The 18,875-nt window shown below is 60.1% G+C and overlaps 1 protein-coding gene across 1 annotated transcript in view; it reads left to right on the top strand.

The window, feature by feature from the left end:
- Positions 1–18,875, top strand: part of PTPRS (protein tyrosine phosphatase receptor type S) — a 95,334-nt gene that overhangs the window by 37,003 nt on the left and 39,456 nt on the right. The window contains exons 3-6 of the mRNA XM_023644493.2: positions 1,070–1,215; positions 1,749–1,890; positions 6,992–7,180; positions 12,907–13,017. Of these exons, the coding sequence (XP_023500261.1) occupies positions 1,070–1,215; positions 1,749–1,890; positions 6,992–7,180; positions 12,907–13,017 (588 nt within the window). The remainder of the gene's footprint in view (positions 1–1,069; positions 1,216–1,748; positions 1,891–6,991; positions 7,181–12,906; positions 13,018–18,875) is intronic.

Raw genomic sequence — 18,875 nt, 5'->3', positions numbered from 1 at the left:
GGCCCGAGGGCACCCAGACTTGAAACCTGGGTTGTTTCCCCAGGACCTTGTAAGTATGTTGCAGCCCTGAGGCTGTTGGTAAGAATCTCAGAAGTAACTGGATCCATCCATGAGGGGATACATTGTAGCGTTAGGGACATCCAGGACCCCTCTGGGGGGTTGAAAGATTACCGTGAAAAGTCAATAAAAAGGAAACAATGTCCCTGAGCTCGGATCCTGTGTCCTGTCCCCGGTGCAGAGCTGGGGCTGCCTGGGGTGTTGAAGACACAGTGGCTCCCCCTTGGGACCTTCTTGGAGACACTTCGTACGTCAGATCATCGTGAGGGGCCAAGAACGTGGGCGCAGGAGCCCACCCGCCCGGTTCGCATCCCGGCTCAGCCCCTGGCTGGCTGCATGTGTCCGAAGCAACTGCCTTGTCTGGTCCGTGCCTCAGTTTCCCCATGTGTAAAATGGGGATTATGATGCCTCCGCCTCTCACGCACGCCACCTGCATACACTAGGCGCTCCATAAGTGCTTTCTGTCACAGATGTCAGCCTCTTCGGCGTCGGAGACCCCATCAGCCTTTCTGAGCTCCTGCCTCAGCCCCAACCCCTTGAGTCCAGACCCCTCCCACAGATAGCCCTTGGTCATCCCCTGTTTTGTGCCTCGGCTTCTCCTCCCGAGTCTTTTCAAGGCCAGGCTTTGGGGGGCCATCCCTGGGGGCCTCCACCTACCTGCTGGATTGGGGGACCCCAGAGCCTCGGGGGAGGGCGGTCCTCCACTCCCAGCATCCCTTGCAGCACTGGGTCCGAGTGGGCGTGTCCACGTGTGAGCATGTGTGGCTCTTGCATCCAGGTGGCAGCCGTGGGGGGCTGTGCGGGCCCTGGGGTCCCCCAGGTGCCCCGAGGGAGGGCGTTGTCCAGCGGTAGCATCTGTCCCCCTCGCTCCTTCTCTCTCCAGCCCCCCCGTCAGGCCCACGTGGTACCTCCGTGGTCAGACGGGACGGAGGGCCTGTCCACGTGGCCCCGTGGGGTCCCGGCCACGCGCCCCGGCCCCTCCGAGCCCCTCGTCTTCCTGCTGTGTCCCCAGAGCCCCCCAGGTTCATCAGAGAGCCCAAGGACCAGATCGGCGTGTCGGGGGGCGTGGCCTCCTTTGTGTGTCAGGCCACGGGCGACCCCAAGCCACGGGTGACCTGGAACAAGAAGGGCAAGAAGGTCAACTCGCAGCGCTTTGAGGTGAGTTGGGGGCGATGGGAGGCAGCCCGGGGCCAGCGCCCCCGCAGGACGGGGCCACGGCAGCTTAGCCACAGAAGATGTCACCGAAACGTCCCCCCGATGTCACATGGGCAGCCAGGGCCCTCGTCCCACCCGCTCCCTGCCGTGTGGCCTCCCAGTGAGGACCCTGCTCTGTCAGGGTGGCTTGCTCTGCCACCTCTGTGCTGTGTGGCCTCAAGCAAGGCCTTGCCCTCTCTGAATCGTAGCTTACCCTCCCACCACCGTACACAGAAGGGAGCTGATGACTCCGTGCACGCGCACATGGTCAGACACACACATTTCCACGTCCAACGTGCCGTCACACGCCTGTCACACGGACTTGGCGTGCATGTCACACACCCACATACACACTGCCCTGTCCTTGTTCACACCCATTTCTGCCTCCAGTGCATTTACACGGGACATCCACACACACGTGCCTGCAGCCCCCGGCTCCTCCTGGGCACCCCCCGGACCCCGGCCTCACCCCGACCTTTCTCCCTTGCCCATGGTAGACGATCGAGTTTGACGGGAGCGCAGGGGCCGTGCTGAGGATCCAGCCGCTACGGACACCCCGGGACGAGAACGTGTATGAGTGCGTGGCCCAGAACTCGGTCGGGGAGATCACGGTCCATGCCAAGCTCACTGTCCTCCGAGGTATTGGGCTCCCCAGGGTGGACGGGGGAGGAACTGGGCCCTCGACTTTGGGGACCAACACCAGCGGAATCTGTGAAAGTCTTGCTTTGGCTTTTCTCTTTGTGGGGACCTTGATCTCGTTTCTCCAGCCCGTAGCACCGCGGGGGCCCAGAGCCTGCTGGTAGGGATTTATTGAGCCTTTACAGGAAAGAGGAGCACGGAGGGACTAGAATCGTCCTTGTTTGTGATTACAAGAAGCTGATCCAGCTCAAACTGGTTCTAGTGAGAAAGAGAAGTCGTTGGTCTACGTAACTAAAATGTCCGTGGAGTAGTGTGGCTTCAGGTTCAGCTGGATCCAGGAGCTTGTACAGCATTCTCAGGGCTCACTCTCTCTCTACCCCTCGGTTTGTTTTTTTCCACATCAACTGTGTCCTCAGGAGATTCCCCCATTAGCTCCATGCTCCCAGCCCCCCACCCCAAAGAGAGGACCCAGTGACCCAGGACTGCTGCTTGTTGGCCCAGCTTGGGTCAGATGATCGTCCCTGAGCCAGTCACTATGGCCGGAGGAACAAATACTCTGATTGGCGGAGTCCTGCATGGGATCAAGGGTGGGTCAGCCCACATCCACGGGGTCAGTGAGGGGTGGTCCCTGCAGAGAGATGCTGGATGGGCAGAAGCAGCTGTCCCCCGACTCCGTACACCCCCGCGGATCCTTTGGGAGCGCTGCTTCGCTGGGCTGCTTGCTGGCCTCGTTCAGGCAGGCTGGGGACACCAGGAAGTTGCCTCCTCCTTATAAAACAGCGTCACCAGGACAGCCTCGCCACAAGCCACTGCCCCCTAGCGGCTCCCTACTGCCTTCTCCATTGCAAAGTGATTTTAGCACTAGGGCTGCCACTTGAGTTCAGATCCTGGTGCTGTGTGACCTTGGGCAAGTTAATGAACCTCTCTGAGCTGCAGTTTCCTCACCTCCAAAGCGGGATCGTAATGATGCTCACCACAGGGGGTGGTTACACGAACCAGGTGAATGGATGATAAAAGTAAGAGACCAGCACTGTGCCATGCAGGGAATAAGCACGTGGTGGAGTCTGCCAGTCTGATATCATTATCGTCACTTGTCACCTACAGGGACACCCTGACCCTCCCCCGCTTATGGATATGAGTCACACCAGCCTGATTAGGTGGGAGGTGGCCCCACATGTGGCTCCCGGGGTGGGGTTCCTCCAGCGTCCTCCAGGTCAGCGGAGCTGTGCTCAGCCTGGAGCCCTGGGGGGAGGCGCTTCATTGGCCCCGCGGCCCTTTGTCCCAGACCCTGCTATGCGACCTGCACGGGGTCCCCCACTCAGACAGCTCTGCCGTTCCCATCTGGAAATTCTTAATAATTTCTTAACAAGAGCCGCCATAGTGTCATTTCATGTGGGTTCTGGAGCCCGTCCTGCCAGGGGATGGAGGGAGGAGGGGGAGCAGGGAGGAGCCCCGGGGATGGAGGGAGGAGGGGGGCAGGGAGGAGTCGCAGGGATGGAGGGAGGAGGGGAGCAGGGAGGAGTCGCGGGATGGAGGAAGGAGGGGAGCAGGGAGGAGTCGCGGGATGGAGGGAGGAGGGGAGCAGGGAGGAGTCGCGGGATGGAGGGAGGAGGGGAGCAGGGAGGAGTCGCAGGGATGGAGGGAGGAGGGGAGCAGGGAGGAGTCGCGGGATGGAGGAAGGAGGGGAGCAGGGAGGAGTCGCGGGATGGAGGGAGGAGGGGAGCAGGGAGGAGCCCCGGGGATGGAGGGAGGAGGGGAGCAGGGAGGAGCCCCGGGGATGGAGGAAGGAGGGGGGCAGGGAGGAGTCGCAGGAATGGAGGGAGGAGGGGGGGCAGGGAGGAGCCCCGGGGATGGAGGGAGGAGGGGAGCAGGGAGGAGTCGCGGGATGGAGGGAGGAGGGGAGCAGGGAGGAGCCCCGGGGATGGAGGGAGGAGGGGAGCAGGGAGGAGTCGCGGGATGGAGGGAGGAGGGGAGCAGGGAGGAGTCGCGGGATGGAGGGAGGAGGGGAGCAGGGAGGAGTCGCGGGATGGAGGGAGGAGGGGAGCAGGGAGGAGTCGCGGGATGGAGGGAGGAGGGGGCGCAGGGAGGAGTCGCGGGATGGAGGGAGGAGGGGAGCAGGGAGGAGTCACGGGATGGAGGGAGGAGGGGGAGCAGGGAGGAGTCGCGGGATGGAGGGAGGAGGGGGGCAGGGAGGAGTCGCGGGATGGAGGGAGGAGGGGAGCAGGGAGGAGTCGCGGGATGGAGGGAGGAGGGGGCGCAGGGAGGAGTCGCGGGATGGAGGGAGGAGGGGAGCAGGGAGGAGTCACGGGATGGAGGGAGGAGGGGGAGCAGGGAGGAGTCATGGGATGGAGGGAGGAGGGGGGCAGGGAGGAGTCGCGGGATGGAGGGAGGAGGGGAGCAGGGAGGAGTCGCGGGATGGAGGGAGGAGGGGGAGCAGGGAGGAGTCACGGGATGGAGGGAGGAGGGGGGCAGGGAGGAGTCGCGGGATGGAGGGAGGAGGGGGAGCAGGGAGGAGTCACGGGATGGAGGGAGGAGGGGAGCAGGGAGGAGTCGCCAGCCGCCCCGCCTGTTCCCAGCCCGTTTGCCCTGACCTTTCTGGGACACAGATGGCACCGCAGGCCCCCTCGCCGTCACTGAGAGTTCAAAGGACGAGCGAGCATCTATTAGCCGCCGGGTGGCTGAGTCCGGCCCCCCCGCCATCCGGGCCTCCTTGGCTCCCTCTGTTCTCAGCCAGCCCAGCAGGGTCCGTGCTCCCCCTCCCTCCTCCCCCCTCCCCCGCCATCTGATCGCGGACCCCGCTCACGGCTCCCAGGCCGTTGTTTTAATTAAACTCCGAGGAATCGGGCCGCCGTGGAAGGCAATGAACGTTTGTGTTTAATTAGGAGCCCTCGGGAATGTCAGGCGGCCCCGCTGCCCCACACCCGGCCAGCGGCCGCCCACCATGCTCACGGGGACCCCGTGGGGAGTGCTGGCATGAGGACACGCGTGGGACGCCTCCGTGGGCGAGCGGCCGCCACGTGCACATGCCAGCCCCGAGCGCCGGGAGCCAGCGGCCCCGTGTGTGGGCCTCACCTCTGGTGACGTCACCGGCGGCCCCTCAGGAGCTCTCAGGAGGTTGTCCAGGCGGGGGGCCTGAACCACCTCAGACAGGGTCCAGCTGCCCCCCTAGACCCCGGTGGGTTCAGGCCCGGTTTGGGGGTCCTGCAGGCGCCACCCCAGCGCCCTCCGGGCTCCACCAGGCCTGGGCACAAATCCCAGCCTGGCCATGTCCTGGCTGTGTGACCTGGGGCAGCTGGGCGTCTGTTCGAGCCTCAGTTTCCCCCTCTGCGACCTAGGCCCCGTCTCTGAGGAGGGCCCGGGAAGATACCCTCCATGGTGGCCTCTCACCCACCTCTTCCCCATCCCCCAACGCCCCCCCCATGCCCTGTGCCCCTTCTGGAGATTTGTAAGCAAATCCACGTGTGTCATGTCCCTTTTACGCAAAGAGCAGCCTCGTCTACACCGGGAGGTGACAAGCTTTTTCTCTAAAACGCCAGAGAGTCAATATTCTTGACCTCACGCTCCAGACCGTCTCTGTCGCAGCTTCTCAGCTCTGCCGCTGGAGCAGGAAGCTGTGCAGCTGCCATGGCAACGGGTGGGCGTGGCCGTGTACCAATAAAACTTTATTCGCAAAACCGAGCGGAGGGCCAAGTTTGGCCCAGGGGCCCGAGTTGGCCACCCGTAGTCTACACCACCTTTCACTTGAACTCTGTCCGCTTAGCGACATATCTTGGCCTTTGTTCCGAATCTGTAGGGTGACTTTTGCTGGTGTTGGTGTCCCATCCCCAGGGTGGCCGGGCCTGCGTATAACGAGTCCCTGTTGACAGACGTTTTGATCGTCCCCAGGATCTTTCTGTTCCCTGTAGCACTTGGGGACCGGCTCTGCCATCCTCCTTCGGTGCCTGGCACGTGGAGACTGCAGACACCGAGCTGGGGGCTTGGGGGGGTCTCTGGGTGAGGGCCCCAAGTCCTCACGTGGTCTCCCCTCTGTGCCGTCCGTCTGTGTCCTCATCTCTTCTAGAGACCGAGTCCTATTGGATCAGGACCCGCCCCAGGGACCTCATTTTCCCTTAAAGCCCCCTCTCCAAATGCAGCCACATCCTGAGGTCCTGGGGTTATGCCTTCAATGTATGAATTTGGGGGACCACAAAGCCCATCACTGGGGGCCTGCCCGCTGCCCCCCACCCCGGGGGACCTTTGTGTGCTGCGGATGACAGGCCAGACTGGAGCCGGGGGTCTTAGGGGTCAGAGCAAAAGGCCCCTGGAATCCAGGTGCTGGAACGCGTAGGCCTGTCAGGGGCCCCCCAGCTGCCCCCCGGTCCCCGGCATCGACTCGAGTAAATTAGGCCCCGGAGCCCACGTGCGATGTGCACAGCCCACGAGGGAAGGGTCCCCCTCCATTTGCCAGTCGCCTCAGTTGGCAACCACATTCTTGCAGGTCACCAGAACTTGGGGACCGAGGGTCCCCAGGGTGGGGCATGGTGTCCCCCCACCCCCTTTGCCGTGGGGGGAAACTGGCCCCTGGCCAGCGGACGGGGAGACAGAGGCTGGAGGCGTGATGCCTCACACGGGTTGACAGCAGCTGGGACCCCTGGGTCGTCCTTTGCTCATTTATTGAGCGCCTGCTGTATACCAGGCTTCACGCTGGGTGGTAGGAACACGGCGGGGCCCCGGACGCGTCGTGATCACTCTGTGGATGCACAGACATCCTGGAGTCCAGGAGGGTTTAAAACTTGGGGGTGTGAGCGAGGCCAAGGCCACATGGTTGAGTAGATGGAGACCGGGGTGGGGCTGGGGTGGCACAGAGGGAACCAGGCGCCTTTGAGGAACGAGGTGGCCCATACGGCTGGACTGAGACAGAGGAGCGAGGGGGGCCAAGATGGGGGCCAGCGGTGGGCGAGGAGTCTGGGTCCTTTTCTGGGGGGCCATCCTGCCCCCGGACAGAAGGTCCCCCAGCCAGGCAGGGCTGGCCCAGGGCCGGCCAGTCCCCGCACCCTACCGCACAGGGCTGACCGTGTACTCTCCGGGCGCCGGCCTGGTTTCCCCCTGTCTCCGCCCTCAGAGGACCAGCTGCCCCCCGGCTTCCCTAACATCGACATGGGCCCCCAGCTGAAGGTGGTGGAGCGCACACGCACGGCGACAATGCTCTGTGCTGCCAGCGGCAACCCCGACCCTGAGATCACCTGGTTCAAAGACTTCTTGCCCGTGGACCCCAGCGCCAGCAACGGGCGCATCAAGCAGCTGCGATCAGGTGAGTGCGGGCGGCCCGGAGGACGCGGGAGCCACGGGGGGCCGCAGGGGGAGGGTGTGGAGGGCTTGCGTGTTGAGGGAGACCATCTTCAGGGCTGACCCAGGGGGAATATAATGGGCATAGACAAGCAGGGGTACTGGGGAGCCATGGAAGGTGATAGAGAGAGAGCGTTCTCTGTGTGGAAGCAGTAGGCATGTCCAGTAAGGACATAATGAGGTCGTGGCAGGTAGGGGTAGAGGGGAGCTGCATAACGCAAAGGCGGGAGAGTGTTTCCAGAGCTGATGCGGTGGGCATCTCCAGAGGAGGCAGCAGGTAATGGGGAGCCATAGAGAGCTGCAGGGAGAGAGTGTGTCCAAGACTGAAGCAGTAAGGACATAACAGGGCACAGACAGGCCGTCCAGTCTGTTTGTCCAGGCTCCGGCCGGGCCAGGGGGCCCTTGGGACAGAGCACAGGGCCTTGGCCACCTCGGGGATGGGCGGTTCCACAATTGTGTCTGGGCATCGCACCCACGTGTCCCATCCGTGAGTCCATCCGTCTGCGGGGCTGTGTGTGCGTTGTGTCAGTCGTCCCACTGCTTCACGATGTGTCCGTGTGTGTGTGTGTCCCGGCTCCCCGTGCTGGCCTGACCTGCCTCCCGCGTGTGGGCGCACGCCGGCCGTGCCGTCTGCCCACGGCTCCCCTCCTCCTCCTCCTCCCAGAGCAAAGCTCGTCCGCGCGCATCTCGGCCACACGTGTACCCACATTACAGTCCCTCCCGCGTGCGTGCACGTGGGCAGTGTGCACACGTCCCTGGCCACACCCCGCCCCCCCCCCCCGCCATCCTCATATGTGCAGACACGTGAGACAGGGATGTGCCTGTGTGCACTCTGCGTGTGTCAGCCCGTTGTGAGGACACACGCTGGGACACACGTTTTGCTTTCTCTCTGCGCTTCCCCTGACGACCCACACCTGGAGCCACCCCTGCCTGAAGGCCTCTCGGTCTTTCTCAATGCCCCCTCCACTCACGGCCTAGCCTCGTCCTCCGAGGGCTCCACCTGCCCATCCTCCGCCTCTTGTCCCCCCAGTGAAGACCCAAGCCCTGCAAAGGGCAGCCGTTACACCCAGAGTTTCCTCCCTGGAAAGACCCCGATGTCACGCGGGGGAGAGAGAGCCTCCCCTCCCGGCCTGTTGGAGGATTTTTGCGGCTTGGGGGGTTTCTGCTGGGGGGTCCAGTGGCCTCCCCGCCAGCCGCCGCCGTGGTAGCCTCAATACAGCGAGATGGTGAAGGGCCTGGCCTTGGGGTCCAGCCGTGTCCCAGAGCCTGTCATCCCTCTGTGCCTGTGTCCCCATAAAGTGTCCCGGCTCCCCGGCCTTGTCCCCAGAAGGAAGGCTGGCCCGTCCCGGGCGCTCCGGGAACCCCAGCTGCCTTATTTCTTCATCGTCATAAATCCGACGATGCTGGCGGCCTCCCCTCCCCGCCCCAGCGAGGACGCGGCTTCTGCGTGACCCCCCGGTAACGCTCCTGTTCTCTTTTCTTTATCCCTCCGTTGTAAACGTTCAGAAACCTTTGGTAAGTCTCGTTTCTTCACCACGTCGACCACTAACGTCCCCTCTGCCCTCGTCCCCTACCCCCAGACTAACAGCCACCGTGAAAGTAACTGTGACCCACTCCACGTGGCATGTTTACTAACGCCTCCCCCCCTGTCGCCACCGGCCACCCTGCCCTCCCCAGCCAGGCCCTGGGGCCGGGGGATGCTGCCAAGAGCAGAGCCCAAAAGGAAAAGAGGAAAAAAAAAAAGGCCAACAGCGGCCGGCCAGACCCCAGAATGAGGGCTGAGGAGACATGAGAGCAATCCTGGGGCTGCTGGAATTTCTCACGTGACAGTCGCCATTCTGGGCCTTGACGCTGCTGGACAATGATGAAATTACAGAAGTTTTGGGGGCTGGGGTGAGAAGAGAGTTTTGCAGCTGGCCTGGGACTGGCCATTTCTCATCTTCTTTTCCCAGCATCCAGCCTGAATTCCCTGAAATCAATGTCTGGGCTAATTCTTACTAAAGTGAAAATGACTGATGTTGGCCCATGAGAGTTCCTGGTCATCTTCCTTGGGGTGACAAGTAGAACCACCTTTAATCCCCAAGTGGCGCATCCTTTCCTCTCAGTGTAGTGGCCATGGGCTATTTGGCCATCTGGGGAAGTCTCGTTCTTTGGCCTCTGGTACGACCATCCTTATCCTAGAGCCGGGCCGACCTGGATTCCCACTGACCCGGATCCTCGTTCTCCACATCACAGCCTTTGGCAGGTTCCCACGTTCTCCATGTAAAGAGGAGAGAGCAGCCTTGTTGGGCTGGGGATCTTGCAAGAGATGATACGGGAGCCCCCCCCAAAGTTCAGGCGAGGGGGTCCCCAGCTGGGTTCATGGCCCACCTCTTCCTCGGGCTCCTGATGTGACGATTCCCCAGCCCCTTCTGGGCCTCAGTTTGCCCGTCTGTGAAACAGGCCTCGATTACACAGGAGGAGCTGTGTCGTCTGACCCTCGGCAGCTTCTCTGCCCCTGGGGTCCCCTGGTCCTCGGAGGGGGTTTGTCATCAGCAGAGAGAGACGTCCCCCAGGAAGATGAGCCGAGGGTGTGAGCCTCCGGCAGGGGCCGCCGTTTCCCGCCGCCTGCGTTGTCCGTGTCCCCAGGCAGACAGACAGACCGACAGCTCTTTCCTCTTTTCCTTTTGGAAGCGAAGGAGGCTGCAGGGCCCTCGCTCTGCCCTCGACCCCTGTTCACCACCCTCCCCTGTCCCGCCTCTCTGGCCTGTCTGTGGCACTTCCCTCTGCTTTATTAATGCCCACCCGGGCACTAACCCCTCCCCCTGTCTCTAACAAAATCCCCGGACCCCCATTGCTCCCCGACCCTCCCAAGGAGGAAAGAAGGCAGGGAGGCCTCAGACCTCCCTCCCTCGGCCCAGAAGGAAGGCAGCCAGCAGGGCCAGGCCGTAGACCTCCCTGGGGCCTGGTGACGCCAATCCGGCCAACCTGGAGGGGTTTCTAGACTCAGCTCCTCCTTCCCCGGGAGATTCTCACCTCCTCCGGGAAGCCCTCCTGATTGGCTAGGAGCCCTCCGGCTAGGAGCCTGGCTTGGCTTCCTCCGCGAGCCCTGCAGGGTCTCCAGGCCCAGGGCTGGCTCAGCCTGAGTGCGGGCAGAGTGGACAGGCCTGGCTTGGGGCCTGGCCCGGCCTCCCTGGGGCCCCCCGGCCCCCCCAGGACTGCCTTCTGACGTTCACCTGACTCTCTCTGCTTCCCTTACAGAAAGCACACCGATCCGAGGTAAGAGGCCCCTCCCGCCCGCCCAACCACCCACTCACACTCTCTCGCCGCCCGCCCAGCCCCCCAGGCCCCCTCCACGGGTCCCCTCCTCGCCACCCTGCCCGCTGTCCGTCCAGTCTCTGTGTCTGTGTTGCTGTCTGTGGCTGGGGCCCCGAGTGTGGCCGCGGCAGCATCTCGAGTCACCTGGCTGCGGGGCGGGGGCGTCACTTGCTGAGCTCCCGTGGCCCCCGCCCCAGAGTGCTGGGAGCCGGGTTTCTGCCCATCGCTCTGTGTGCAGCCGTGGTCCGTCTCCAGCCTCAGTTTTCCCATCTGTAAAAGGAACATGCTGAGGGGGCCTTCCAGCTTGAAAGCTTTGATCGGGGAGGGGGTCCAGCCTGAGGGTGCAGAGCGACAGGGAGCCTCAAAGGCAGCCCCCTGTGGTGCCCCAGAGAAGTGACTAGAATAGGTCTGGGTGGGAGCCCCAGAGAAGAGTCAGTGTCTGCTTCTGGCTTTACCATGAAATGCTGTGTGACCTAGGGCAGGTTTGCTGCCCTCTCTGGGCCTCTATAGGAATACCTGCCAGCCTGCTTCCCCAGAGCCTCGAAGTCAGGGAAAAGTAGGGAGTGTTATACAGGGGCAGAACCTTCATCCATGGCCCCCCAAGAGAACATCCCAATCTGTGGGTCCACATCACTTCCAAGGGAGAGCCGTGAGCAAAGCCAGGAGGAGTGGTCCGCTGGGGAGTTTGCACTGGCTGTTTGGACTCCTGGTGCAGACTCTGATTGGAGCCTCGGATCTGCAAACCTTCTTGCAGATGTTCACTCAGTTTCATTTACTGATGAAAATGAGGACTTGGATCCAGGCTCAGATTTCAAACATACTTGTGGAAACCTTGGCCTCGTTTTCATTTGTTCGCGGACACACAAGTATTTTATCGAGACCCGTGATTTCAAACATACCAAGAGATGTTCGCTCAGCTGCATTTACTTGTGAGAATGAGGATTTGTTCCAGGCTGTGGGCTCAGGTACCTTTGGGGAAATCTTGGCCACGTTCTCATTTACTCGTGGGCGCTGTACTGTTTCATCAAGCCCTGTGCTTTCAAATAGTCTTGAGAAGGTTCATTCATTTTTCTGTGTTCCTGGGAAGTCTTTGATCTGGGCCCGTGACTTCAAACACGCTGAGGGAAAATCGGCCCTATTTTCATTTACTCATGGGTACCAAGACTTTCAATCTGGGCCCGTGACTTCAAACACACTGAGGGCAAGTCAGCCCTATTTTCACTTACTCATGGGCACCAGGACTTGGATCCAGGCCTGTGACTTCAAACACGCTGAGGGCAAGTCAGCCCTATTTTCATTTACTCGTGGGCACCAAGACCTTTGGTTTTAAATATGCTGGAGAACATTGGTCTCTTCTTTACATTTTAATTCCTTCACGAGCAGCAAATCCTTTGATCCATGCTTGTGATTTCAAACCCACTGGAGGCATTTCAACCTCCACTCTATTTGTGGGTATCAGGTTTGCCTTCAGACTTCCGATTTCAAACACTTCTGAAAACTCTCCCCCTTAACCTGTGAGCACCACAGACGTGGGCCTTGGCCCATAATTGCAAACACACTCGAGAAAGTTCCTTCAGTCCCTCGTGAGCCCCAGGATTCCGAATCCAGGCCTGTGGTTTCACAGCACTCGAGGGAGTTGAGGCCTCCTGTCTCAGCTGAGTTGAAATCCTGGGGAAACGCACCTCCCCCTGCAGGGAGCTCCAGATACAGAAGCCGTGGGTCCAGGCCTCGGATTTCAAACATGCTCCATGTATCTCGGTCTCAACATCGTTTGCCTCAGCTATCATGGGGGGTAACCCGTCTTGAAATTCCAAACCCTCTTGGAGAAATACGGCCCCATCTCCGTTTGCTCACGGGCACTGTGGGTTTCGAGGCCTGAGATTCCAAACACACTCAAGGACCCCAGGCCCACGTCTGTTGACACATAGACGCTGGCTGAGACCAGCAAACCCATCCCCAGCTCCCGGAATTGGCACATTGCTCGTGCCAGGTCTTTCGAATGACTGTGGCTTGTGATAGCCACGTCCTCTTTCCCCTTTGCCTGGAGAGCATGACTTGCTGATTCTCTGAACACATGCGCCCCCGCCCCCCCCCCCCAGCCCCCGGCTTCGTGGCTCAGCGTAGCAGTCACTTAGGAAGCACCAGCTGCTTTGACAGTGAGAGCGGAGGATTTTTGGGGCGGCATGTGGTCTGTCCAGGCCCGTCTGGGGTGGTGGGGAGACGAGCCAGGCAGACCCTGGCCCGGCTGGGGCTCACGGGTTCGCTTGGCTCTTTTCGTCGGCCTCTCCGGCCCAGCCAAGAACAAGAATCGGGCTGGCCAGGACTGTGGGGCCGCCCTCCCAGCACCCCCCAGGCCTCCCCTGACTGGCCAGGCTTTCTCCCCTCTCCCCGCAGGCGCCCTGCAGATCGAGAGCAGCGAGGAGACGGATCAGGGCAAATATGAGTGCGTGGCCACCAACAGTGCCGGCGTGCGCTACTCGTCGCCCGCCAACCTCTACGTGCGAGGTAGGGAACGCCGCGTCCACGTCGAAGGCAGGGACCTCCCCATCCCCCTTTCCTGTCCCCCCTCCCTCCTCGGGCTCACAGCCTCCGGGCTCCCCTGTACCCTGCAGACCCAAGCAGGAGGCCCCCCCACCCCGGTCGCGACAGGACCTCGGTCTTCCTTTGCCTGTAAATGGGGGTGGCTCAACCCCCCCAACCCCCGGGCCTCGTGATGGATGCCCCGTGGGCTGCAGGACTTGGGGGCGGCAGGAGGGAGTGGGGCAGGGCCGGGGGGTCAGTCTGGGGCCCACAGGGCTGGGGGAGCCTGCAGGCCTCTGCCCCATCCCGCCCGCCACCCCCCCACCCCAAGTTGGCTTCTGTGGTGTGTGTGCCGTGCCCCCCTTGTGACGTGCTGGCTTTGCTTCTCCCGACTCCGTGGCCTCGTAGCTCCCCGCTTCACCACCCCCTCTGGCACCCTCGGTCTAAGAGTTGGGGAGGGGTCTTCCAGGCCGGCCCCCCAACCCGCACCCTCGGCCGTCCCAGAGCCTGGTGCTCTCCGTCTTGTCCTAGTCGCTCTCAGGAAAGGATGTGTTTAGGCCACAGGGACCCGGGCGACAGCAGGCACATATGCCCCAGGGCCTCGGCCCTGCAGCGGGCTGAAGCAGGCACGCATGCCCGGGAGGCTGGGCGCCCCGGTTTCCGATCCCCCCTTTGTCACACCCAGGGGCAGCATCCTCAGCCCGCCCAGGGGAACCCTGGGAAGCATCCATACAGACTTCCCTCTGGGTCCCTCGGTGTCCCCTTCAAAGCTGGCAGGGGGCTCCTCGTCCCCCAGATGCTCTGCCAGCCCCCACTCATCCCCGTGTGGATCTCTTGGGCCCTTTCGGAAATTTTAAGCTGCCTCGTCCACCAGCATTTGGACTCCGCCATCTCCTGCCTCCTGATGGCTGTTTCCGATCAGACTCGTGTTAGAAACAGCCTCCGCCCCCCCCCCCACCCCGTTCCCACCCCAGGGTGCCCCGACTGACTCTGTGTCCTCGACCGCACCGCCCTCCTCCAGCCCCACTTCTCGCATCCACCGCACGCAGCCCCTACCCTTCTCCACGCGGGAGGCCGGGCAGTCCTCTGGCGCCCACAGCCCCGTGGTCCCCCCCACGCCCGCCACGCACAGCCCCCCGGGGGCCCTGAAGCAGCAGCTTGGTTCTGCATCTCCGGGGGGGGTTTGACATCTTAATCTCTGAGAAGGAGGCTGCATGAGGGAGGGGACGGGAATGCGGGCGCGCGCGGGCGGGCGGGCAGGGGACCCGCCTCCCATCCGCTGCCACGCGGGCGCCTCTGGTGAGTGACCGCGCGGGTCACCGACTCCAACTGACCAGTACTTCGTCTAACCCGCTTATTTCTCTGCAAACACCCGGGACGGGGGTTTGTGAGTCTGGCAGAGCTCGAGGAGAGTGTGGACAGCGGGCACGGGGCGGGGGCCGGGGCTCCAGCGAGGGCGCGACGAGGGCGGTGGGGGGTCCCCCGGCTCGAGCCTCCTTCCTTTCGGGGGTCCAGCCCTGCCATCTTTGCCTGGGTCTCAGACACTCCAAAATTGAATTTAAGAAAAGAATCGTGGAAGGCAGATGTAGCTCGTGTGTGTCGAGGAAAAAAAAAAAGTTCATTGTTGTTCTTTTTTATTTTTTAATTTCAATTTTTTTTTTTTGGTTTAAAGAGAAAAAAAAAAAAACAACAGACTATGACAGCTTATAGCCTTGGCAAGTCCTCTTTTTACTCTCTGTATCTCCCCTATTTTTTCTCTTCTCCCCATGTCATTGTGTTCTGCATCAAACCCCCTTTACATTCCTCAGAACTTCGAGAAGGTTGGTGTATTTTTTTTCTTTTTGACTTTCTTTACCCACATTTTTACATTCCGAAAGTGACACGCACGCACGTGCACACACACACACACACACACACACACGGACACGCACACGCCCACAGACACCCGCAGACACGCACCCAGAAAATAAGAGAAAAACGAACGCAAAGAAAAATAAATAAATAACGGAATACAAACGATGAGCGCAAAGCGCACCAAACAAACAAACAAACAAACAAAAAAAACCGCCAAGCGAGAGCAAAAACCCAGAAAGACACGAAAACCTCAGCCGCGCCCAGCCCGGCCTAGGGCCGGCCGCACACTGGCGATGCTTGCATTGTGGTGGCCTCTTTGCATCTGTTGGTAATGTTGTTGCTAAGTTTTTTTGCATTCCTCGTCGTCATGGTAACTTGGGCCTGATGCATGCTGGGAGAATGTACCAATTTCTCTGCATGCCACTCTTGTCGGTTCGGTTTGCTGGTTCCCAACACCTTCTGTTGGAGTGTTTCTCGTCTTCCGTTTTTTTCTCCTTGGTTTCCTTCGCTTTTCTTTCTTTCTTCTTTTTGTTTATTATTATTATTATTATTTTTTGGTTCTGTTTCCTTTTGAAGCGGGGGGGAAAAGTCAGTTGGTTCCTTTTCTTTGGTTCCCTCCCGTCCCCTCCGCCCGGTCCCCTTCTCCCCCAACGCCTTTCGTCTTCGGTTGTGTCTCGTGCTGCGTGCTCTTTAGTTTCGGTGTCTTGGGCTGAGCCGTTCTGTGATTGTTCTCCAAACGCATTGTGGTATATACAAGCCAGTGTTCCTGTCCCAACTACCATCCGGGAGGGCGGAAGGGGTCCCACAGCTGGGATGCTGGGGGCAGAAAGTGACCGCCCGGGCTCGAGGGCGCCAGGGAGGTGGCATAGACAAACGGCGGGAGGTCGGAACCTGGGTGGGGTGTGTCGGGGGAGCAGCCCGATCTGCCTGACCTCGCTGGCCGGCCCCCTTTGACGCAGAGCGGGTGGTCCGGCCCCACAGGGCGGCCGTGTTGGAAGGCAGCTTCAGCAGGCTCGTTCCATCCTTCTGCCTCAGCGTGAGACCACCTCCCAGCCTCTGAAAGCACCCCCAAAACAAGCATTCGAACCACAGGCGAGCGGACAGCCAACGTACTGAGTTCTTGTTCAACGTGGCGACACATGCCAACGTGGGAAGTGGTCGCCTTAAGACGGGCCGCCCTCCCAAAATGATGCACGCGTGGCATGTAGGCAGCATCCAAAACGGCAGCTGGTGCGATGACCTGGTGCGTCCTGGCTGGGCACAGATACGGAACCGCCCATCAGGAGATGTAGCATGACCGGCTTTGGAAGAAACGGTTGGCCAGTTAGCCTGCCCTTTAAGGGCTATGCATCCGCCTCCCAGGTGATGTTGGCTGCTCCCCCCCCACCCCTTCGCAGGCCCTGGGCCCAGTCATAGGCATCTTTTGTCCAGAAATACAACACGGTCACTTTCTGAGTACCTGAGCATCAGAACTGTGGAATTCTGGAGAAAACCCTGGGGATTTTGGACGCAGCCTCTCCCCCTCTCTCTGCCTCCCCGCCTCTCCCTCTCCCTTCCTCTCTCTCTCTCTTTCCGCTCTCTTTCTCTCTGTGTGTCTCTCTCACTCTTGCAAACCTTCGGAGATGCACGCTCCCACCTTCTGCTCCCTCCCTGAGGAAAGGCAAACCCTTGAGAGTCCCACTTTAACCCCAAAGAAAAACCAAGCCCCCAATAAAATCCATTTAGACTTCTAACCACCAGCCCCCAGCTCACTCCCCAACATAGATGATCATTGAGGGCAGAGGCCAGCCTGTTTGGGGTCACCTTTTACCCGTTCTTGTCCCTCACTTGCCTTCTCTGAACTCCCGATGAAGTCCAGGGCCTAGTCGGCAAGAGGACTTCAGATGCAACCCGAGGGGATTTACTTCTCCTGTCTCCTTTTGAATCCAGTGTGAGAGCTGCCAGCTCTACCCTCAGGGAAGACCCCAAAAGATGGAGGAGAGGGGTCTCCCAGGCCCTCCAGCAAAGCTGGGTCCCAGCAAATTGGAACTGAGGGGTAGCTGAGGGTCTCTGAAGAGCACTTGGACTTTGGGGCAGGATAGCCTAGTGGTGAGAGCACAGACCCTAGGCTCTGGCAAACTCAGATTCCAACCCTGCCTCAGCCCCTCCCTGAGTGTGTGACCTCAGGCTAGTCACTTGATTGCTTTAATTCCCATTTCCTCATCTGAACAGTAAGGATGTCAGTGTGCCTGGCTCACAGAGGAGGCAGGAGGATTCCGTCAAGCTAATTAGTGCTCATGAAGTGCCCTGTGTAGTGCATGGCACGTAAGAAATCGCCAGTGGTTTTGTCGTAGAACAGGGAAGTAAAGAGTTGAAGGAAATGATCTGGGCAAGTCACTTCCCTTCTTCGGGGACCTCAGTTTCCCCGTTATGTACCTCACAGATCCGCTGTTGCAATAAGATGGCTTATGGGAAACTGCTTTCAAAAGAGTCATGGGGCAGAAGCTAAAATTCGTTTGCTCAGATGTCCTTTTTCTCTGGTGCTTTTCGGAGCCCATCTCATAATCGCATTGTCTCCCGGCTCCAACCCCATTCCCGTGAGATGGATGGTTTCCCCAGAGCTGCATCTCTCATCTTATCCCCGTTGCTCCCCTAGGAAATTCTGCAGCCACCGTATCAGAAGGAGGCCAAAAAAGGGCCCAGCTTGGGTGCTAAGCTGCCCTTGCAGATAATCACCAGCCCACTGGAAGCCGGGGGCCACCTGGCGTGCTCTGCCGGGAAAGTTACAAATATTTACATTGTTGCCGGAGCAGCCGGTCCGAGACTTAATGATTGCGAGAAATCCCCACCCCCACCTACCTCTTCCTTCCATTCAAAGTCTCCAGCTTCTGCTGACCCTGGATTGTCCAAGGGGGTGGGGCTTTCAGACTTGCCCTTCCCCCCAAATTTATCTCTGGGATCCAAAGGGCCAGAGTCAAAACCCAGCCTGTGTTTTTTAACGCTGCCGGCAGCTTTACTTCCAGAACTCCACCGGGAAAGAGGATCAGCTTACATGCTCCCTGGCTGTTCATTTTCGTTTTTCTCTCTTTAAAATTGTAAGCCTTTAAGGTGTGAGTGAGCGGCTAAAGATGCTGCCTTTACCACGTGGTCCAGCCACATAGCATTATTGAACCACGATGCACAGGACCCAGTTAGATAGTGTGCTGCATGGGGCCGGCCCGGTGGTGCAGTGGTTAAGTTCACACGCTCCACTTCTCAGTGGCCCGGAGTTCGCCGGTTCGGATCCTGGGTGCAGACAGGGCACCGCTTGGCAAGCCGTGCTGTGGTAGGTGTCCCACATATAAAGTAGAGGAAGAAAGGCACGAATATGAGCACAGGGCCAGTCTTCTTCAGCAAAAAGAGGAGGATTGGCGGCAGATATTAGCTCAGGGCTAATCTTCCTCAAGAAAAAAAAAAGAGAGATAGTGTGCTGCCCACCCCATGTCACGAGAACGTGCCAGGAGAGCTCGGAGCAAGCTGGAGACATGGGGAAGACCTTTCCACCTTCAAGGGGACTTGAGATGTGGTTGGAGTTTGGGAGGAGGCACGAGGGGGCTGGGATTCTTGAGTGCCTGGTCTCGAGTGCCGAGCTCAGAAACTGGGACCCTGTGTCCCATACCAGCGGGAAGTCTAGACTGCCCCAGTTTCCAGGTGTTCTTCAGAATCCTTGATCTGCGACCCACCTCCAGGCCTTTTCAGATCAGATCCGTAGCATGGCATTTTATGGGACAAATTGTGTTTAAAATGAAATTGGTGGCATCTAAGCCATAGAATGGGTGGTTGTGGCCTTGAAGTGTTCCCCTGACCTCCTGGCCCTCCTCCCAAAATAGATACAAATATTGGGGCTTGGAACCCCCCTCACCTCCCGTGTGTCCAGAAATACTTCCCTGGGGTGTGTTGGCAAGCTACCCAGTGTTTGTTGATCGCACCGGGCCACATCTCCCCCCTACCCGGTCTCCAAGGCCTCTGAC

Source organism: Equus caballus, chromosome 7 (assembly GCF_041296265.1).
Source record: "Equus caballus isolate H_3958 breed thoroughbred chromosome 7, TB-T2T, whole genome shotgun sequence".
Classification (NCBI taxonomy): Eukaryota; Metazoa; Chordata; class Mammalia; order Perissodactyla; family Equidae; genus Equus; species Equus caballus.
The sequence above is the reverse complement of the archived record's forward strand: the minus strand, read 5'-3'. Positions and strand labels throughout refer to the sequence as shown.